We start from the raw sequence: 25,460 nt of genomic DNA, 5'->3' as shown, positions 1-25,460 counted from the left end.
GACAATACACCGAAAACAAATCAGACGTGTGCATAGGAACAAAACCATTTTGTTATGTTTAAAAAAAAACAAAAAAAAACAAAAAAATCATTATATCAACACACAACTATAATGTGATTAAATAATACAAAAATACTCTTTAAACAATATAGACTCCAAAAATAGTTTAATGTATCAATTAATAGAGGATACAAAAGTTCCTGAAACTTTTCTTGTCCAGATTGTTTCTGCTGTTATAATGCGCAAGACATTAGATATTGTCGGACAATACCAAGGGGAAGTAATTTATAATTCATCTATTTTTTACAAGCTTTTTTTTTTTTTTGCAAGGTCGGTCAATATGACTTTTTTTTTATCAGAAATCACTTGACACTATTTTATCCAATCAGAAAGTGTGAAAAATATGATTTTATAAAGATTGTTAAGAGAATGATCGGTTGTGACAGCCGAATCATCAAGCATATCAATAATTGTTTAAAATATCACACTGCATATTGGTTCGCCCGTTGTCAGTATAATGTAAACGGTTGGGTGTCCTGCTGGGTGTCTTCGGCAGTATGCTTCAGTAAGGTAGCACTACAAATCGGCAAAAGTTCTGGACTTTTAAAGGTGACTTAACACGAACATACCGCAGCCTCCCCAAACATACATACACACACCACACGCATGCATATCGCACGCACGGGAGGCCGTCCTTACATCATCTAAGCTGTTAATGGGACGTTAAACAATTATAAACCAAACCAAACTACGTATTGCATATGGATTACACTTAAAATATGAGCAAGAGCACTGCCATTAAACTTTACCGTAGAACCTAAATTCAAGACTGTAGCCATATATTTTGCACTTAATACGTGTGGAAATTGACGAATATGCTTAGAATGTACATCGTAAAACTTGAACATGATTTTCGTGTTATTTATAACACTCAAAATACATATTTTGTTCAAATTGACTCATGCAATGCATCATTAAATAATGCTGTAGTGACGTAATTGGTTTTTATTGGTTTGGATGTGTATTTATTGTTTACTGTCTTATTAACAACAAAATGACATTTATGGACAGTGTCTGTGAATGATAGGACCACCAATAGATACATTATAGTGTCATCACACTGAAATGACATACATGAAAAGAGTAGTCTGACACCCCTTCCGTTCACATATTGACAACGGAAGAACCAGTCCTTACCCCAAATATAAAACTGAATGTGAAGCGAAGATCCTGCAAAATGTCAGTATTCACACCTTTCTTCTTTGGGGTGAATGCTAAGTAAACGCCTCTAAATGGTAGCTTCAACCAGGAAACAAAACAAAAACATGAGAAAGGATAGGATACCAAAAGATTGTTTAGCATGACGTTACAATGACAACAAGAAAAATGTTGGTTTTTTTTGTTGTTTTTTTTTTCGTGAAAGAAATGAAATTATGTGACAAAAATGTTCTTGCACATTTTTTGAAATGTTTCTTTTTCCCTTTTTGCTCGCCTAAAATCAAACATTCTTTTATGTTTCGTTGATCTAATATTGCTAGATCATTAGTTGATCGTATATGCAGATTAAAACAATGATATTCATATTTCGCAGCCACTAATTCCTTGACGTACCGTGACATTCCACAGCGTTAGATAATTTCAACCATGCACAATGGTGATGATAATGGTCGAATTATTTCTGTATCTCTTGTGCCTCTATTAAACATTCTAACACGATTCGTTTGCAACGCGTGTTTTGATTGGTTGCGGACCGACTTCTAATCTGCGATAGAACCATGACATATCGTGTTAAGCCACGCCCCGTTTCTAATCAAAACAATATGGCGTCAAGTTCGACTCGTAGCGAAATTCAACACTCTGCACCATTTATGATTGATGACCCGTGATATTGGAATCGAAAGTGAAGAAATCGAATAGAATGAATTAACTTAATAAATTTAACAAAAATCGTTAACTTCATTCTTACCGTCATTTATTGATTGAAACGTTCATTTCGTCCGTGTGTAAGCATCTAAGGTCAAGTAAAATCCGAAATGAAATGGAACAAGTGCACATAACTTTCACATAACGATTGAGCCTATAGAAACACATCAACTCTGACTTTGTCAAAACGCCCATGTCGTTATGCATACTGCATAGATCCAAATATGTCGTTAAATCTTCTGTAACAGGACTTTCACAACAATCCAAATACACCGCTTCGTCAACATACAGATCGAACTCTCGCCAGTATGGGCGTGGCCAATTGACCGACTTTGAAAGCTTCTCTCTGATTGGTCAATCTGCCACAGTATGACACGTAACTAGCGGAGGTCACAGAGTACTTAACAGCGTACTTGTAGCGATGTAAAACAATGTATCTAAATATATGCGATAGTAAACGTGTTAGAATGGGGATAGTACGTTGTTTTTCGTGGCTATACTGGCGATTAGAACATGAAATTTGGTTTAAACTCTCGACCTATCGGTCTCGAGTTCAAACCAAATTTCATGTTCTAATCGCCAGTATAGCCACTCAAAACAACATACTATCCCCTAATTCTAACACGATTCGTTTGCAACACGTGTTTTGATTGGTTGCGGACCGACTTCTAATCTGCGATAGAACCATGACATATGGTGTTAAGCCACGCCCCGTTTCTAATCAAAACAATATGGCGTCAAGTTCGACTCGTAGCGAAATTCAACACTCTGCACCATTTATGATTGATGACCCGTGATATTGGAATCGAAAGTGAAGAAATCGAATAGAATGAATTAACTTAATAAATTTAACAAAAATCGTTAACATCATTCTTACCGTCATTTATTGATTGAAACGTTCATTTCGTCCGTGTGTAAGCATCTAAGGTCAAGTAAAATCCGAAATGAAATGGAACAAGTGCACACAACTTCACATAACGATTGAGTCTGTAGAAACACATCAACCCTGATTTTGTTAAAATGCACATGTCGTTAAGCATACTGTGTAAATCCAAATATGTCTTTAAATCTTCGGAAACAGGACTTTCACAACAATCCAAATACCCCGCTTAGTTAACATACAGACCGAGCTCTCGCCAGTATGGGCGTGGCCAATTGACCGACTTTGATAGCTTCTCTCTGATTGGTCAATCCGCCACAGTATGACACGTCACTAACGGAGGTCACAGAGTACTTAACAGCGTACTTGTAGCACTGTAAAACAATGTTTCTAAATATATGCGATAGTAAACGTGTTAGAATGGGGATAGTACGTTGTTTTTGGGCTATACTGGCGATTAGAACATGAGATTTGGTTTAAACTCTCGACCTATCGGTCTCGAGTTCAAACTAAATTTCATGTTCTAATCGCCAGTATAGCCACTCAAAACAACTTAATATCCCCTAATTCTAACACGATTCGTTTGCAACGCGTGTTTTGATTGGTTGCGGACCGACTTCTAATCTGCGATAGAACCATGACCTATCGTGTTAAGCCACGCCCCGTTTCTAATCAAAACAATATGGCGTCAAGTTCGACTCGTAGCGAAATTCAACACTCTGCACCATTTATGATTGATGACCCGTGATATTGGAATCGAAAGTGAAGAAATCGATTAGAATGAATTAACTAAATAAATTTAACAAAAATCGTTAACATCATTCTTACCGTCATTTATTTATTGAAACGTTCATTTCGTCTGTGTGTAAGCATCTAAGGTCAAGTAAAATCCGAAATGAAATTGAACAAGTGCACACAACTTCACATAACGGTTGAGCCTGTAGAAACACATCAACTCTGATTTTGTTAAAATGCACATGTCATTAAGCATACTGTGTAAATCCAAATATGTCTTTAAATCTTCGGAAACAGGACTTTCACAACAATCCAAATACCCCGCTTCGTTAACATACAGACCGAGCTCTCGCCAGTATGCGGTCTCGAGTTGAAACCAAATTTCATGTTCTAATCGCCAGTATAGCCACTCAAAACAACTTACTTTCCCCAAAATACAGCGTATTACAGATACTTTTACACTATTCGACAGGTATTTGTATAACATAAAACGATGCCTGTTTATAGAAAAAAGAAAGGAGGACATTGTACAAAACTGTCGTAAGGATGTAAAATATGTATCTCTGTATTACTAGAACAGGTAGACGTAATGATTCTGGAACGTTCCTAGGACCAATCCGTATATAGAGACCCATACCTCTGTATTGTTGGTATATAGACTCATACCACTGTATTGTTAGTATAGAGAGACCCATTACTCTGTATTGTTAGTATATAGACCCATACCTCTGTATTGTTAGTATATAGACCCATACCTCTGTATTGTTAGTATATAGACTCATACCTCTGTATTGTTAGTATATAGAGACCCATACCTCTGTATTGTTAGTATATAGAGACCCATACCTCTGTATTGTTAGTATATAGACTCATACCTCTGTATTGTTAGTATATAGACTCATACCTCTGTATTGTTAGTATATAGAGACACATACCTCTGTATTGTTAGTATATAGAGACCAATACCTTTGTATTGTAAGTATATAGACCCATACCTCTGTATTGTTAGTATATAGAGACACATACCTCTGTATTGTTAGTATATAGAGACCAATACCTTTGTATTGTAAGTATATAGACCCATACCTCTGTATTGTTAGTATATAGACTCATACCTCTGTAGTGTTAGTATATAGACCCATACCTCTGTATTGTTAGTATATAGACCCATACCTCTTTATTTTTAGTATATAGACCCATACCTCTGTATTGTTAGTATATAGACTCATACCTCTGTATTGTTAGTATATAGACCCATACATCTGTATTGTTAGTATATAGACCCATACCTCTGTATTGTTAGTATATAGACCCATACCTCTGTATTGTAAGTATATAGACTCATACCTCTGTATTGTTAGTATATTGACTCATACCTCTGTATTGTTAGTATATAGACTCATACCTCTGTATTGTTAGTATATTGACTCATACCTCTGTATTGTAAGTATATTGACTCATACCTCTGTATTGTTAGTATATAGACTCATACCTCTGTATTGTTAGTATATTGACTCATACCTCTGTATTGTTAGTATATAGAGACCCATACCTCTGTATTGTTAGTATAGAGAGACCCATACCTCTGTATTGTTAGTATAGAGAGACCCATTACTCTGTATTGTTAGTATATAGACCCATACCTCTGTATTGTTAGTATATAGACCCATACCTCTGTATTGTTAGTATATAGACTCATACCTCTGTATTGTTAGTATATAGAGACCAATACCTTTGTATTGTAAGTATATAGACCCATACCTCTGTATTGTTAGTATATTGAGACCCATACCTCTGTATTGTTAGTATATAGATACCCATACCTCTGTATTGTTAGTATATAGACTCATACCTCTGTATTGTTAGTATATAGAGACCAATACCTTTGTATTGTTAGTATATAGACTCATACCTCTGTATTGTTAGTATATAGACCCATACCTCTGTATTGTTAGTATATAGATACATACCTCTGTATTGTTAGTATATAGAGACCCATACCTCTGTATTGTTAGTATATAGACTCATACCTCTGTATTGTTAGTATATAGACCCATACCTCTGTATTGTTAGTATATAGAGACCCATACCTCTGTATTGTTAGTATATAGATACCCATACCTCTGTATTGTTAGTATATAGATACCCATACCTCTGTATTGTTAGTGTATTGACACATACCTCTGTATTGTTAGTATATAGAGACCAATACCTTTGTATTGTTAGTATATAGACACATACCTCTGTATTGTTAGTATATTGAGACCCATACCTCTGTATTGTTAGTATATAGACACATACCTCTGTATTGTTAGTATATAGACCCATACCACTGTATTGTTAGTATAGAGAGACCCATTACTCTGTATTGTTAGTATATAGACCCATACCTCTTTATTTTTAGTATATAGACCCATACCTCTGTATTGTTAGTATATAGACCCATACCTCTGTATTGTTAGTATATAGACTCATACCTCTGTATTGTTAGTATATAGATACCCATACCTCTGTATTGTTAGTATATAGATACCCATACCTCTGTATTGTTAGTATATAGACTCATACCTCTGTATTGTTAGTATATAGAGACCAATACCTTTGTATTGTAAGTATATAGACCCATACCTCTGTATTGTTAGTATATAGAGACCCATACCTCTGTATTGTTAGTATATAGACACATACCTCTGTATTGTTAGTATATAGACCCATACCACTGTATTGTTAGTATAGAGAGACCCATTACTCTGTATTGTTAGTATATAGACCCATACCTCTTTATTTTTAGTATATAGACCCATACCTCTGTATTGTTAGTATATAGACCCATACCTCTGTATTGTTAGTATATAGACACATACCTCTGTATTGTTAGTATATAGACCCATACCTCTGTATTGTTAGTATATAGACCCATACCTCTGTATTGTTAGTATTTAGAGACACATACCTCTGTATTGTTAGTATATAGAGACACATACCTCTGTATTGTTAGTATATAGACTCATACCTCTGTATTGTTAGTATATAGACCCATACCTCTGTATTGTTAGTATATAGAGACCCATACCTCTGTATTGTTAGTATATAGACTCATACCTCTGTATTGTTAGTATATAGAGACACATACCTCTGTATTGTTAGTATATAGACCCATACCTCTGTATTGTTAGTATATAGAGACCCATACCTCTGTATTGTTAGTATATAGACTCATACCTCTGTATTGTTAGTATATAGAGACCCATACCTCTGTATTGTTAGTATATAGACCCATAGCTCTGTATTGTTAGTATATAGAGACCCATACCTCTGTATTGTTAGTATATAGAGACCCATACCTCTGTATTGTTAGTATATAGAGACCAATACCTTTGTATTGTAAGTATATAGACCCATACCTCTGTATTGTTAGTATATAGAGACCCATACCTCTGTATTGTTAGTATATAGAGACCCATACCTCTATATTTTTAGTATATAGACTCATACCTCTGTATTGGTAGTATATTGAGACCCATACCTCTGTATTGTTAGTATATAGAGACCCATACCTCTGTATTGTTAGTATATAGACCCATATCTCTGTATTGTTAGTATATAGACCCATACCTCTGTATTGTTAGTATATAGAGACCCATACCTCTGTATTGTTAGTATATATAGACTCATACCTCTATATTGTTAGTATATCGAGACCCATACCTCTGTATTGTTAGTATATAGAGACCCATACCTCTGTATTGTTAGTATATAGAGACCCATACCTCTGTATTGTTAGTATACAGACACATACCTCTGTATTGTTAGTATATAGACACATACCTCTGTATTGTTAGTATATAGACACATACCTCTGTATTGTTAGTATATATAGACACATACCTCTGTATTGTTAGTATATAGACACATACCTCTGTATTGTTAGTATATAGACCCATACCTCTGTATTGTTAGTATATAGACTCATACCTCTGTATTGTTAGTATATAAACCCATACCTCTGTATTGTTAGTATATAGAGACCCATACCTCTGTATTGTTAGTATATAGACCCATACCTCTGTATTGTTAGTATATAGACTCATACCTCTGTATTGTTAGTATATAGAGACACATACCTCTGTATTGTTAGTATATAGAGACCAATACCTCTGTATTGTTAGTATATAGACCCATACCTCTGTATTGTTAGTATATAGAGACCCATACCTCTGTATTGTTAGTATATAGAGACTCATACCTCTGTATTGTTAGTATATAGAGACTCATACCTCTGTATTGTTAGTATATAGAGACCCATACCTCTGTATTGTTAGTATATAGAGACTCATACCTCTGTATTGTTAGTATATAGACACATACCTCTGTATTGTTAGTATATAGACACATACCTCTGTATTGTTAGTATATAGACTCATACCTCTGTATTGTTAGTATATAGACTCATACCTCTGTATTGTTAGTATATAGACCCATACCTCTGTATTGTTAGTATATAGACTCATACCTCTGTATTGTTAGTATATAGAGACCCATACCTCTGTATTGTTAGTATATAGACTCATACCTCTGTATTGTTAGTATATAGAGACATACCTCTGTATTGTTAGTATATAGAGACACATACCTCTGTATTGTTAGTATACAGACACATACCTCTGTATTGTTAGTATATAGACTCATACCTCTGTATTGTTAGTATATAGAGATACATACCTCTGTATTGTTAGTATATAGAGACACATACCTCTGTATTGTTAGTATATAGACCCATACCTCTGTATTGTTAGTATATATAGACTCATACCTCTGTATTGTTAGTATATAGAGACATACCTCTGTATTGTTAGTATATAGAGACCCATACCTCTGTATTGTTAGTATATAGACCCATACCTCTGTATTGTTAGTATATAGAGACACATACCTCTGTATTGTTAGTATATAGAGACACATACCTCTGTATTGTTAGTATATAGAGACACATACCTCTGTATTGTTAGTATATAGAGACACATACCTCTGTATTGTTAGTATATAGAGACCCATACCTCTGTATTGTTAGTATATAGACTCATACCTCTGTATTGTTAGTATATAGACACATACCTCTGTATTGTTAGTATATAGAGACACATACCTCTGTATTGTTAGTATATAGAGACACATACCTCTGTATTGTTAGTATATAGAGACCCATACCTCTGTATTGTTAGTATATAGACTCATACCTCTGTATTGTTAGTATATAGACACATACCTCTGTATTGTTAGTATATAGAGACACATACCTCTGTATTGTTAGTATACAGACACATATCTCTGTATTGTTAGTATATAGACTCATACCTCTGTATATAGACAAGTGACAGGTACACGTGAAATGACATGGATTCACCTAGGCCAGATAGGTATACCTTACTAACATCTACCGGTTGTATCACACCTTCAGTCGCCTGTTCGATGTACCCCCTCAGACTGTACTGCACCCTCTCTGACTAGTCAACCGCTGCTTGTGGTATTGCTATCCCTTTTACTGACGCGGGCTTCCCGAGTTTGGCCTAAAGTCAATACAACGCTCACTCACGCCGAACTTACATATCCAACCGCCCGTCACTAGCGATTGGCTGTCGCCCTCCCAGAAAGTCTGAATCCTACAACGCTAGTGTTTCACGAGGGCGGGCTACTCAAAGCGAATATGTAAATTGTTGGTGGAAAAGTTATTATCAATACTCAGTGGCTCGCCAGGCTCGTAATGAATAACGCTATACCAGTACTGTAGCGCTTGACAAGTTACGTATGGCTCATCCGACCTTTCCGTTGATATCTCCGTAACAGTGTGACTATATTACGTATGTGTGTATACCTATACAAAACGTCATCTCTCTGTATATCATCTCTTATGTAAATTTGCCGTGTGATACTGTATGGTTTGAAAACTTATTTATTTTATCATTTGCAGTCATCTTGAATATCTAGTGACGCTGCGCGCGGTCTGTGCACGTGTGTTACTGCTAACATTCGACCCTTTAGGCTACAGAGGTTTCATGGAATTTACGAGATCTTTAGATTAAGTTCACGGATTACAAGTGGGAATAACTGCTCATCTCTTCAACAAGTTTCCATATCGAACGTGAAAAACAAGGAACGTTTTTATTTTACTTTCTTTTTGATATCTTATCTTCATCGGCCCCACTGCTTATTGTCCATATACACAAGAGAAAAATATATTTGTTTTCAATAAATCTTAACTTTAACTGGAACGAATGGAGCATAAATGGTGTCTACATCAGGAATGATAATCATCGTCATCAAGATGCTTGAAATCGTGATCTTCTTTTTGGGATTTTTGTGTTCAGGTAAGTGGTTTTTGTCAGATAGGCGCTTGAAATTCACTTATCAACAAGGTGCTTTTAGAAGTTGAGACTTCAATTTTAAAATTGTTTTAATACCAGTATACATGCGTGTTTCGATTCAGAAGAATCGATAAACAGTAAATTGTAAGAGAGACATGTGTTTTTGACTACACAATTCAAGGTAGTAGCCATATCACCATGTCAAGTTTTGGTGGAGGAGACGAAAATGAAACACGCAATGTTCATTTACCGAAACACAATAGTCGACTATTTCTAGAAGTACTCGGAATGCAATATTGCGCTCATTGCATTCCGTGCGTGCGTACAAGTGCCACTCAATGATGAAGACGTTTTTATTCATTGACGGTAAAGTGTTCAGATCCGTGTCAGAAACGTATACTTATATGATAGACTGCATATGTAACATTGACCTTGCGATATGATTAATGTATTGTTGTTTCCGATGATAATATTTACGTACATTATCTATATAATGTTCCACTTATCTGTATGATATATACGGCGTACCGATCACCTTTACTTACATCGATACAAACGTACAGTCTCAGCTACGCATGTCGGGTCTAGATGTACCGATAAAGAACGATGTATAGGTGAATTGTTTAATTTGTATTCTAATGTTGTTTTACCAAACAAATTTTCTTTTGCAGATTAAGATTTATTGAATTAGAAATATTGTCGACTTTTTCAACATAATTGAAAGTTTACGCCCGGCTGTAGAGATATATGTTAGTCTCTTATTTCCGTGATAGCAATCTAACAATACTTTATTTGTATGCCTTAGAGTGTAAATGATAGGGAACAAACTGGCATTACGTCTTCTCTAATAACACTCAACTCAATTCTTATTTAGTTTAAGACGTGCAGCATAGCAGTATAAATACAATCAACGCATTAATGCCCCGTTTCCAGCGTTGCCGTCGCTGGTACATGTAACACCAACATACGGGAAAGGTATTACAGTACGATACATGCCTACCTAATGATTACCTCTCTGACATAGTGTCACTAAACAGTGTTCAACGGTGCATTGGAATATATGGGAACGAAAATTGTCTTGAAAAAGCGGATACGGGATCCGTGTATTTTACATGCGATACAAATACAGACCGTTACATTTATTACGAATGTTAAGGTACTATATGGACTAACAGGACCTATCAAGTACAAATATGTGATGGATTTAAATTGTGGTAGAAAAATTCGCATGGTTCCTACTAGTATAGTCAATGAGGAATACTAGTTAAACAATGAACAATCAAACGAAATATTAATTTTTTTCAAAAGTACAGAAAAACTGTGGATCAAGATTAATATGTTTTAGTGTGTTTAGTGTATTGATAATTTTAACTATACTTCAGTAGTTAGATCCATGTCTGGTAAGTGTACGATACACAATTTAACATGATATCTCAGTGTTTACATGGTAAACATAAACTTAGAATATGAAACCGACATCTGACTGTAGTACCACTATACTTTGAGAAGTTACAAGCCTCTATGCTGATAGCCCCCATAAGATATAGGTACGCGTGCCAAGAGTATTTATGACCCAGCCGATTAGAAAATTTGGCCACTGTCCTCTTGAAAAGATAATTGAATTCACGCAATTGATACAACTGAAGACCCGCATTGTACTGTATATGTCATTGTTAGTGTACTCGAGCTTAGATAACAGTGGACATGACTTTGTTACCATGACACCCTTGGATGCTAAATGCCAGCAGCTGTCCCGATCAGATTACTTCACAATATATTTCAAAATGGCTGAATCACTTAAACTCCCATTAACAAGTTATTTTGTTTCACATTTCTACCTTGAGATAATGTTATTATCAATGCCAGTGAATATGACTGAACGTAGATCATCAGATATATTGTAACCTGGATTTGTATTTTTTTGTTTGTGTTTTGTTTTTCTCAATAGTTTTGTTTTTACTGTAGAACAATGCGAGGTTTTAATCCTACTCAAATGGGTATCAGGTAATTTTACTAAGAAAAATCAACCAATCCTTTTGTCCCTATTTTATTTACAAAGAAAACGAGGAAAATAAGGAAACGATTTTATTCCTATTTCCAGTTTTCAGTAATATCTACATACAATAATAAAAACAAAAATGTTACACATCATAGAAAATTTATTAGAAATTGATAGAAAGTTACGCAGATCTAAACAGTATTATGTATTTGCCAGTAAAAGCTTAATAAAGGTAATTAAATATGTCTTGATTTGGCATATGTGATTAACTATTTAATTCTAAATTATATTTTGTCCATTTCTATAGTAGGTAGCTAATCAAATATTTTGAATTGTTGTCGAAGGCGTTGAAAGAGGATATCGATTTCATTTAGAATGAGTTTTTTTTGATATTTCATATACACTGTATGTATTAAAACACTTAATCTAAACCAGCTTTTAAATAACTCAAACAACGGCCGTTGATCCATTTCTGATTATATATTAAAAATCATATATTAGTTACATAACATTTAATCAAAATCTTGTAGGAGAAAATTATAATAAACAAATGTGCATTTTATTGGCATACTGTCATGATATTTAGTTCAAATATATGAGAACGATTATCGTTTGATTTTTGCTTTTCTGAATCTCTTCTATAAGTATATCATTCCATCCTTTACATGAACGATACTTTTTTTTTTTTTTTTTTGTAATTATAAAACAAATGTTACCAGTATAGGTGCTTGATGTTTTAGATTCTTTTTTCATGTTTCCCCCCCCCCCCCCCCCCCCTCCCTCCCCCAATAAAATAATATCATATACATAAACCTGCCTTTTAAATGGTGTCCGTCATCTGTTCTTATGATAACACAAATGGTAGTTAAACGATAAGAAGGTGAGTATTCTGTTTTTTATATATGCTATTCTAATGTGAATATTAGCTTACAAATCAGCCAGCACCTACCATTTATTTCACAAACATGACTTGCATTGACTGGTATCTTATGTTAGATTGTCAGACAAGTGTTTGAGTACAATATTTATAATCTCACATGACCTACCATTGATGCTGAGGGTATCATCTGATGCTGAGGGTATCACTCTGTCTGACAGATAAGTCAATCCTCACTGGTGTTAGGGCCTGTTGTTTTGCGATAAGCGTTTCATCAACTACTGTTTTAATTGCACAGTTTGTAAACGATTTGTGCCGGTGTTATGCTGATATCACTTCTACAAACTATCGGAGCTGAAATATTGATAATGTAAAATATATGCTATAAAATGTAGAGTAAATATTAATATAAAAATAAACGGATAAAACTAGTTGAGCTAAGATATTGATGAACACATGCTATAAACTATGGGATTATTTGTCAAAAACCATGAAAAGTGTAAATTTATGTTTAAGCAGAGAAAAAAAATATATATTGCATTAGGAAAATATTGAGATTGTTGTGGTAATGCATGTGTACTCAGTTAATGCTGTGTGATAATTTAGTTATCAGTCTCTGTGTAATGTTCAGGTCTACACCGTACACTTAAATTAATATCATCTACACAAACATACACTTACATAGATGTACAAATTTATGTGTGTTAATCGTAATAATTGTATGCGATACAATTATTTTCTACGTAAACTGAACTACTGTAACAGTATTATTCGAAATCATACCCCCACCGTTTGAAAGTGGTATTATTGTGGTTTGGTTTGATACTGTTAATTGACTTCGTATCTTGTAGTCTGTGTACAAAGATAAAACCTTTAAATATGATAATACTTCGGAGAACTTTCTCTAAACTTTAGAATGATAGAATGTGACTAAAGTATGAATACATCGCCTTTTGGAAATATGATTAAACAAACCAAACAAACACCAAGTTCGTTTTGCAAAAAAATAAATGTACATGTAAATAGTTTTAAAATATCATTTTTCAAATATTATTATTGATGAATAATATGAAAACTTACGACTATATGATGTGGCAGAAAATATATTGTACATGTACTTGTCATGGTTTCTCTCATTACATAGTTCCATTGCCTTTGACTCGCGATACATTTACACGGGAACAATAGGTATTGTTGTCATTAGGCAGTGTTCTTACTTAAGGACTTTTAAATTAACTGCGATTGAAATGAATACCGTTGATAAGACATTGAGAGATGATTGTCACACACTGTTAATGTCAGCATGTAAAACGGCATGTGTTAAGATTCACGTAATACCTATCATAAACATAACCCAGAGCAGGTATATTGGTTAGGTAACAATGGCTTCTATTGTCATACCCGAGTGGGATTTATGGTTACTTATACTATTAAAAATTGTTTAAATGGTTATGTTTATTATCTGCTTGTATCGGTTATAGTAGTTAGGTCTTACTAGGTAGTCTGTCGGTATGCTATTAAATAATATCCATGTAAATTTGATATCAACAGTCCTGTTACATCATTATCTATACTTGGAAATATGTAATGATAATGTATTATGCACATATTTATTTGCTTACAGTATAAAGACAATGGTATTTTATGCAACCACATTGTACGCCTAGATTTCATTATATCGTAATTGGAGTGATCATTTCTTGTGTTATATACAACGTTAAAAAAGGTTTGTGCTCCAATGACAAACGTACATTATTAACGGACTTACATTATCCAATGGTATCTTACATATGTTGATCAGTATGAAAAAAAAGACGAATTTTTAGGAATTTTACATTCCTGTATTAGATAGGTTCAGTAGATTTTGGACTCATGAAAAAAAAAAAAAAAAAAGATGTTTCCATGAATTCGTACATTAATATTAGTAAAGATCAATCAATGTTGAACATAGTTGGTGTGTAAATGAATACTTTGGCTTCAACCAACACATACAATGTACAGTATTTTTGGTTTCCCTGCGGATTTGTCCTGAATATTGAAGTTGGAAGTTTTAGGAAATATTATCGTTGATAGGGTGTGATGTTTAAAAGATTTGTGTACTTTTCGAGCGTGTGAAAGCCCCGTTTGATATTTTAATAGCGGAAATAAATATTATATATGATGATGTGATTTGACGCCACTTGAGGCACTGAAACGTTATGATGACAACCTATTTGTCCTTTTCAAATAAGGTCTTTCTCTCGAGTATACTGTTACAGAGTACCCGAGGGAATGACTCATAGTTCACTAGTATCAATTAAAACATATATAACAGACACGTCGATCATACCTTGTAGTAGGAGTAGACAAATCTTTATTTGTAATATTACACATATTCGAAACAGTTTCTTTTTGTAAATAATATTTACTATCAATAAATCTTGTTCCCAAGGGAAAACGTTGATGAGCAGTTTTGTCAATATTTGTTTCCGTATTAAGCACTCTAACAATGAAACAATTTTCTCTTTCGTTTTGATGATCACAGTATTTCAATAATCCATATATCACATACTGATAACTCTTTGAATATTAAACTGAGAAGTTAAAAGAGTGTTTGTAAATACAATGTTTGCAGCTGCTCAAACTACCTTGGTGGTGTGTTAATCCGATGACATGGATTATCACCAGGAGATTAAAGTGATAAGGATACGAAAAAAATGTAACAGATTATTAAATGCATTACGGGGTAATCATTTTGGCTTGAGCTCATTATAGCAATAATGTAATGTAGTACTTTTCAGAAATGATATTTAAACCGCTTCCATTGCAACTTTTATTATTTTCTTAACTGTATTGCAAAAATGAAGATACTGCTGTTGTAATTATCAACAGAATTTTTCACAGTTAGTTGCAACGAAGAGAATTAATTCGTAATAAAGTAGCTTCGATGAAATCCCTCTCCTCTACTAAACTGCACGTGATAACCGACCGTGTAGCAGAGGAAATGTAACTGAATCTCGAATTTGTGCTCCGGATGATTAACAGCTACAAATTTTAGACATGTCTCCGACTCGGATATTGTAAAGGTTTCAAGTGAAATCTAAACTAAGAGCGGAAACTTACACGTGCGATTCCGGCATCTGACTATGATTAATTTAGAACGATGCGTTTGTTTTGTTTTTGCTTTCTCAAAGAATCAATATGTCAATTGAAATATAGTAACGAAATCATTGAGGTTACCTAGTGATTAAAAATTACTCATGAAATTTAGGAACTACCTTTAACATTGTCTTATCAACATAAGAACAGCGATACATTGCCCAATGTGTTTGTATACATAGTTGGAAGATTAGTTCAGGAATGAAAATAATTGATAATCAACAATATTTTGTTTATTTTGATTTTGAAATGGAGGTTAAGAATAGCTGACGTTTAGTAAAAATACATTTGAATAACTTTTGTGACAGTGGTTGAATCATAGAGAAGGCAATAAAACAACCTCTATAACATGGATAAAAAAGAGGATTAAAAACCAATCGAATAAACCTGGCCGGAAAGCGACATTGGACAACTTCCGGTATGGATAGAACCATTTCACGGTCGCTTCAAGTAACATGTGATGGTGATTCACAAACGATCAACTTTCATCCGTTTATGTGAAACGGCAAATCCGAAACGGCCATCGCGCTGCGTGCTGTCTCGCAACCTGCGCGGCGCAATTCTCTCTCAGTGTGAGAGCCATTTCCGGTTTACTCTAGCTTCTGTTTTCATTTCCGGTAGTAGCACCATTACCGGCTCGACATATAATTAATTACTATTTTATTTTAGAAACACGAGAACCCGACGCGAACAAAATAGGTTCTTGCATATGTCTAGCTAGATACATAGTCGTTAAGCGATATAGAGGCTAATGCACGCGGATAATGTCATATCTGATTTCACATTTAGTCGATAAATTATATTTTCTTTACTGTAACTTGAATTATGGATGGACATTTTGTCCGATTTCAAATTAAGCCTATCACTTATATTTTCTTTACTGCAACTTGGATTATGGACAATTTTAATTTACTACCTGCTCTTAAAATTTGACTTCAGATGATACTGTATTTGTATATAAACATTTGTATTTCATAAATATGGAGCTCCTTCCATTAACACAACATGTTATCTTTTTATCTTTTTTCATAAACACATAGTATCAATTATGACTCTTATCACACGAGAAACAATTTACATGTATTTTCGCACGTGCTAGCATTTTTGGACGCTTGAAAATGTAATAATGTAGAGTTATTACCCTTGATGGAGTTATTGAGCGGTGAGAAAGTATATTAACCCTTACTCTTCCATGGAGTACATCTTAGAGGAATGGGGTCTCATTAGTCACCAAAAACCTTTACCTTCATTCGTTAAGAAAACAGTTGTCTTGTATCAAAACGCAAGTGATAATTCAACCAAGTTTTCCCCATGTATGTAATAGTAAGTTGTAGATGCTGGTTCAGTTTCGTATTTTGTACGGAAGCGTTATCACTTTTTCTTTCCCAGTAAATCTTACTTACCTAGCGCAGTGGCCATAGTTCCCTAACTGTTTAACACTCATCAGGTATTTTTGGACGAGAATTGCACATAAGCTGCTAAATTTAATTACAGCTCCTGCCTCTACATAAGACACCGGGCTTGGGAGGTAAACCAAATTGGTTTAACTGTTGAAAGGCAATATAGAATGGAACACACATGCGGACAAAGTGATATTTTTTTTATGTGCGCACGACTTTTGAGATAATGACAACAAAAGAAGACAACCCAGTTATACTAAGTGGAAATATAGTCTATCTATTTAATTCTGACCACTTTAATAATCTACCCAAAACATAGACATGCGCAATCAATTATCTTTCCTGACAAAATTACAACAATAAGATATCATAATCCAACCATTTTACAGAATCTTCAAATCCCTGTACCGGAAGAGTGCTGATAGTGATATGTTACACAGCAATGTCAATGTGAACATAGTCCACAGAAAAGTAGAGGCGATAAGATTGAAGACCAATCCTATCTGCCAGTGATATTGATAAACACAAGACCAGCTCTATTGATTAATTATTTATTTAGCGCGCTATAAATAATACAATATTCTCTATCTATCGTATCCGGTATCGCTTAATTCCTGCTAATGCTCGTTTATAATTGACCAACTCGTATTAGTTTGCCGTTCCAGTCTTGTTTAAATGTTTCGCTACTATTCCCTCTAGTATCGTGATAATGCCTAAACATACACTACCAACAAGGCGCCGTGCTCAGCCAGTCTGGAGCGTAATTATGGAGGTAAACTAGCAGCGATTCATATCATATTGATACAAACACAACCTGGCCTCAACCACATTAAATATGATTTTATTGTCAAATATCGATGGAAATCATATAGTCGAGCTTGTGAAATCGTTATGTTTAATTTGTTTCAGTCTTTAAAGACCTATTTTAATCCTGCTGTCCCAATGACAACCACAAATCAACTAAAGCAACTTATTATATATGGATATATTAATTACTAAATCTATTAGAAAGGTAGTATGGACAGTTGGCTTGTTTTGTTAATGTTCTTTGAGTAAACACGATTGTGTCATATATGTAACAGTATCATCGTTAGCAATACTGCTTGCAGTCACATGACATTAGATCTCATTTGTTGGACAAAACATTTGTTTTCTTAGCGAATAACAAAAATGACTAGTGTGCCATCCACACGATTGAAACCTTTTTGGCCTTTGGATTTAGGTACTAGTAGAACATGCTTCTACATAATTATCTTACATCCATAAAAGCCAATGTTAGGACCGATTGCGATCGCATTGTATTAACTATTTGTCTCTAAGGGAAGTGACATTCAGTTAATATTTATGAAAATAAACAACAAATCATTATATCAGGTAAACAATGAATACAATAAGAGGCAATACAACAATCAAACGTGTGCAGGGATTTAGCAGCCTTGTCCTTTGTTGGCGTTTTGTTGAACATGGTGTTTGTTTACATTTCAATATGAATGACCTACATCACAGTTATCATGGTCTGTCTGGCGACATGAGGATGTATTATTGTTGTAACGAAAGTGTTCCCTGTAAAATCTGCAAAGGTTATGCATATAATGTTCAACCTTGTGCGTTGGAGTCCTATATTGAGGTTTATATCTGTCAATCTACAGTTTTTGCCTTTATTCGTGTTATTTGAATTTAGTCTCCCCAGTGGAACTGGGAAAAAGAAACAAAAAACAAAAAACAAAACAAACAAACAAACGTATAGCCCAGTGAATTGTTGAATTGTCGTGATAAAATTCCAATATAAAGCAATTTAAATAGTTTAATTTATACAAGAACACATTGGCTATATCGAAGTTGCGGGTTCAGACCTTTAGTTAGTGAATATTTATATTGAAATACCACGACAAAAGGCATCTTGTTTTCTTCACTTGCCGTGTTTTCAATTGATTACTCTGGGTTAACTTGATCGCTCCTTGGAACACCGCATTTTTCTGTCTTTCCAATATATGCAATTTGTACTCTTGACTTCCACTTTGTGTAGTTGGGTCGTATACCAATAACTACTGTTCTGTGGACTGGTCCAAGACCACGTTCCAAAACTGACCTTCTGAGTGCATTAGTGTCTGATTCTAAAGAACGGTAAAGAAAAATCGGTCTTTTTCATTTGACGATAGTCTGAATAACACCTCAATACCTTTTCTCTAGCACCCAGTTTTAATGCTAATTAAACGATGCATGTAACATTTGAAAATGGCATCCTAAACAAACATATCGCAAATAAAATATAACCCTCATTATTGATAACAGCTTTATTGTCGTACAGTATGTGTGAATAGCGACAAACAAAACGTTGATACTTTCCTCATACACAGACAAATGGTAATATCTGCGTATGCAACGTAGCAACACTGCATGAAACAATTAATATTTTCCCCGTTTTAATGTAAAACAATGTTTTAAGTCGTACCATTGTTACGTTGTATCTGTTAGTTTTACAAATAATTAGTCAATTCCTAATAGTACAATGAATTAGGGTATATTTTTCAATAGCATAGAATATAGAACTATTAATTATTCGTCTGAAGGGAACAGATGCATAATGCATGAATAATATGAAAGTAATTTGATGGCATTAACACTTTATTAAAACAAAATATATGTGGAAGTTGTGCCCCATTAAAATAGTACAGATTTGTTAAGGTTATATCACACAACAATTAATCTGTTAACGAAACAAATTTTCTTCATCATGAAATTGCCAGCTTAGATTTTGATGGACATCTACTAAGTACCAACAACATTATACTGTCTAGGCTTTGAGGAGCTTTTCCATAATAGCCTCGATTATTACTCCGGCTTTATACCATTTAACTTCAGTTTTTATTGCCAAAATTGCCAGTTAATTGTCAGGAATTGCAGTGCTTTGTTATATCTTTGTAAGAGGATTTTGTTTGAAACGTTTGAATAATTCGAGCCAAACCATCGCTGGTATTTTCTCTCATATAAACATCAAAAGAATTTAAACTGTCTGTCTTGGGATCTGTGTAACAATGAATACCGGTCAGACCTTTCAGTATTTAATACAAACAATTTACAGATAAATATAATATGTCGAAATGGAACGTTTTATTGGTACGTTCCCGGAAGTAACACGCTTCCGTCTGGGATTTAACCGCAAATAACTGTAGGCAATCTCGCATATTAATTAGCTATTATCTTTTAAATATGGTCAGTTGTTTTCAATTTTTTTCATGAACCCATACATTCTACGCATTTCATTAATTACATTATCTATTGCTAATTAATCTGAGGGTATACCCTTGAATACTTTTATAAGCATAAATATATTCAAACAAAATTAAATATGTATGTATTTGACGAAATAAAGCATTTATCTATTTCTCGTCAAAAGATCGCCTTGTTTTATAAGTCATTTTATTTGCCCCAGCATTTGTTTTTGAAACACCCATAAGTACGCTTCTAGCATATAATTTGATGTAGTGATGTAGTGGAATCAAGATAAACAACAACAAATACATACTGCCTACCTTTGTGTAGGTCATTCTAAAGTAAACCCTAAAAACGATCACAGGAACAATGGCCCATTATGTGACAGTTTTCAGATCTTTAGTGAAGATATGTTTAACTACGAATGGAGGTAAGATTATAAAAGGAAATCGGTTATTCTTACCGTCTCACTACCAAACTTAAAGGCCTTTTATGTAATCTTCAAAACATAGTCCTGACTGGCATTTTTTTTTTATCTTTTCGTCTTGTCTTCTGCTTTATGCAAGCGAAATGATACCTGAACACTATAGCTGAATGTGAACAGGAAACGTGCCTTATGTTGTTTTGTTATGTCGATTTCACGCTTGTAAATCAATCAGAGGAAATTGGTTAATACAATGATTAAGTCATGAAGGACAAAAGCCTGCTTAGACTTATATAGCTATACAATTGTACAAGTGTAATGCACATACATTGTATTATATAGACATGAGCAGCTAAATGTTCCTGTATTATAGGGCATTATATTGTGTAACATATTATATATGTGTAGAAGACGTACTTTTAGCTTTGTTCTCAACATACGACACACAACCTGGCAAAGCAGACGCCGTATCTCTTCGTTGTGAAAACAACAAGACTTTTAGTATATGACTTCATTGATGGGAATACATTCTAATCTCCTTGCTATGCTGGTAGAAAGCAATATATATATCCGCATACATGAGCCTACAGAGGCAATAAGAAAATGTAACCCCTGTAGACAGATAACATTGTGATTATATATACCATCAAACATCATTATTTAATCTTAAGATGCTGTGCCTAATATGAGTATTAAATCCCTTATGAGGAGTCTTTCTTGTACCATCTTATTCTAGAAATGTACGACTCCCTAGGGCAATGATGGAAGTATTATTCAGGCAACATGCCTCACCGGAAGTCTTATAACTGACACGTGACCATTTCAATTTCTCCAAGGATAATAAGTCATATTTATGCGACCCGGTTGACCAAGCATTCTCTTTGTGGTTTGAGACGGGTCAAGATATGGTCATTTCCTCATCAATTTAATCCACGTTTACGACAGACATTATTGAAATTAACGGAAAATTACTACTTGAAGTATTAAACGAATGGTCGTTTTATGCCCGAGTTATTGACCGTAACCTAACCCTGACAAGTCCCGGTAATACACGGTGTTTATTACACGCTGGGAGATATTGGATCTTCTTCAGAACTAGACATAGCTAGACATAGAAAACGGTATTATGTCAATTCGTTCTGAGAACGAATTAAAACAAGAAATACCGATTCCATTGTCTTTCTCTACTTTAATCTGATAAGTTAATGGTTTCCACGTTATAAAAATTTCCTGCTCGGAATATATATCACAGGTTTGGGCTCCTTTTCCCTTCACATCGACAAACTATGTGTATTAAATTGTAAACGGCGATATAAAACATCTAATATTATTGTTAATGATATCAAAACGTGCATCACAATTAATCGTATTTTACTCCCTCCGATACATGTATCAGCCTGATAACTATAGCATGTCAGTAGACCTATGGGCATTTAAATGTACGGCCTTTAAATGTCAGATGTCCGGTAGCTGTAACCGACACAGGTTTACTGGAACAAACACTAAACTGGCCATAATAAGTGAACTCGTGTATACTTTTTGTGCACTTTTAATAATCTGTATGTGTAGTATTGGCGTAGGATATTGAGATGGCTATTGTATATGTAAACATATATAAATGGATTTTGATACTGAGTTGGTGTGATCGTTAATGGTCGAAATATATGCCTCATTATTATATGAAACATATTATATTATTCGCTTGTATAGTTATTTGAATAATGAACATGTATGTGTGTGATTCGAGAATAAAACGTCTCACACTTGCAAAGCGTGAAATACAACAACAATATACCGGTTTACTCTATATTGTTAAAGGCCACTTATGTGACCATTGCCACATAAAATTGTTACATAGTGTGCTTCACCTGGGGACAAGAAACAAGATAAAACGAGGTTACTGTACCCACTGAAACATATGGGACCTTCTTGTATTCTCTGTTTACGTTTTGCATAGCTGTTTCCTAATGTCACAGTAGGCAATTATCTGCTATTAGCTTTGATGCCAAGCGTGGGTTTCGCTCCCCCTCGACTTTACAGGTCTATAACAGTGGTACGTATTGTTCTTTACACCAGGTTGGTATTGGAGTGAGCTTCCGGTAAGGCCCAGTAAACTTATTGTCAGTGTATTGTTATCAGGTGGTTCCCGATACCTTGTACAGGCTTCACACCTATACTTGACTCTTACCTTCCTAAATAATCGTCCAGCCAGCACGTGCTCCCGCAGACATAATACCACGTAAGGATGTCTCATTCCCGTTTGACATAATTTATAAACCAAAACGGTGGGTTCAAACAAAATACAATGTCTACTCCCAACTAAGGCTTGGAATGCGATTCTTGGTTCTTAATGTTATTGCAATAAATTTGTTTGTGAAAAACCATAGGGGATCTGTGCATATGAATGTCAGACTGTGCAATTCATCACCTTTCTACAAGAGCGTAAGAGTACTCTTTGATTTCATTAGCCGTCAACGCTACCGTTACGTCCACCGATTCGATAAAAATAAAATATGGATCCTTCGCAAAGAGAAGAAAAACGATATATCGTTGAGGACATGTTTGCAGACATAACAAAATAAATTTAATTAAATAACTATTGGTTTAAAGTGGCAACATTTTGTACGCTGTCGCAACAGCACTTCGACAGGCCTATTAAATGAGAATCGACTAGAAGAATTAAAGCAACTACGGATTTATTTAATTGATTTGCACCTGCATATACAGCAGGAATTTAAAACTAACAAAATCTTATAAACAGCCAGAATCTTCAGTTTACTTATCCTATCATTACTTATTGATAATTACTGTTTGCTTAGATGACCTTATATCTCTATATTGAATCATCTCCGTTCTTCACCGATCTACTCAGAGTACACGGTGCTTTATGTTTAAGCCAAACTGTGTTAGCTATTTTCTACACTAGAAGATGTCACGTAATTACCAATACAGCTAACGCCCCGGCGGGAAATTGATGATAGGCAGACAACTCCAGCTGCCATTTGTAGTAGCCCCAGCATGTACAACCAGTTATGGATTTCTTTCCCAATATACCTACCCTTTCAAGGACGGGGTCGATATTTGATTGAATATTTATCCTAAGTTACTTTCAATGAATCAATTTAGTATGAAAATGTATACGTACTGAAAATCTAAACCGAAATCAGCCTGTGATGCCTTCCGGTATAATTCGTCACCTTGTAGATACAAGTTAGTCGTATTTCTGTAATAACTATTTCAAGGAGGAGAAACGACTCGCTTAGAACCAGAAGGAATTGAATTATGGCTACAAATGACGGAAGAAATATTTATTGTAAGTGACGTTAATTTGCTTGGACGTGTAAACCTCGTGAAGAGGTGGCAAGGGCAGATAATTCTCAATGGTATTGCTATATGAGAGCGGAAGGTCGAAGCGGCGGAACAGTTGTTTGGTTTCTACACGGGATGTATTGATATTTGGGGTTGATAAGCAAAGTCAGCTTTAGAATCTTATTACGAGACTGCAATAACACAGAATTAAAAAAAAAAAAAAAAAAAGCTTCTTTTTATGACCGGAGGTTTGATTTTTAACTTATTTTCTTGGTGTTTGTTGTCAGGCTTGCGTTCTTGGTCTATCTTTTCTGAGACTGATTGTAGCACGTTATTGTTTGTAGTGGACTGAGTTCTAAGCGTCACAAATGACTGAGCTCATTGACAGTTTGGCATCTGCGAATGGTACTAATCTTTATTGATTTCTTCTACTTGGTTTTGTGTCTTTGATGAGTACTAATTATAACAACAAACAATATGGTTTCTTGGTGGATTACTGGTGCAAATACAGGGGGTAAACATTGAAAAAAATTTCTAATAAAAATACTGACATTTAACTCGGTGAAACAGAAAAAATGTTCACCTTAATATAATAAAAACGTATTTGGAGACGATTAGAGATGATTACTTTGTTTTTAATATTTAAGTGTAAACTAATTGCAATGACTGCTATCATATTATTTAGTTTCTAGAAATATATTTTAGACTTGTACAGATTGCAGTTGTTTAGCAGGGATCCTCTTCGGAGTTATGGCAAACACTTAATATTATCAGTATGTTTTTCTCAGTGGCAATTAATTAGAAGCTCGTCTCTCGAAATATCATAAGTATTTGCCTTGAGGACCCCGAGCAGATTTGATGTTGCACGCCGGAAGTACTAGATCCAGTGACAATTCCGCTGTCTCAATAAGTCGTTTTGAATTATTTTCAATTACACTGCTCAACCTAGTCGTGCGTAGGATAATTAGCGGAAATGGTGATTGATGACGGGTCAATTTGCCCATACGGTAGTGGTGATTTTCGAACAATTCTCGAGGGACGTGACTGAAAAAAACTGCCTCTATTCTTATGTCAAATATTGAATTTGACGCCCTCGCCACCAATTGTATATTATCTTTAAAACATTGAATGTCCGTACTTCTATGAATTGCAAATATACCTGCTGCGGCGACACTACTGAACTATGCCTTGCTACAGGCG

General features: G+C 34.6%; 1 protein-coding gene across 4 annotated transcripts in view; it reads left to right on the top strand.

Annotated features, from left to right (window-relative positions):
• The first annotated feature begins 9,212 nt into the window (after positions 1-9,212).
• Positions 9,213-25,460, top strand: part of LOC117334352 (limbic system-associated membrane protein-like) — a 116,003-nt gene continuing 99,755 nt past the window's right edge. For 2 of the 4 annotated variants that reach the window (XM_033893912.1, XM_033893913.1), the window contains exon 1: positions 9,214-9,903. In XM_033893912.1, coding sequence (XP_033749803.1) covers positions 9,822-9,903 — 82 coding nt within the window. In that variant the 5' untranslated portion in view covers positions 9,214-9,821. Of the gene's footprint in view, positions 9,904-25,460 lie in introns of all 4 variants that reach the window. The other 2 variants (XM_033893911.1, XM_033893914.1) reach the window with 2 other exon arrangements.

This window comes from Pecten maximus, chromosome 9, assembly GCF_902652985.1.
Source record: "Pecten maximus chromosome 9, xPecMax1.1, whole genome shotgun sequence".
In the NCBI taxonomy this organism is placed as follows: Eukaryota; Metazoa; Mollusca; class Bivalvia; order Pectinida; family Pectinidae; genus Pecten; species Pecten maximus.
The sequence above is the reverse complement of the archived record's forward strand: the minus strand, read 5'-3'. Positions and strand labels throughout refer to the sequence as shown.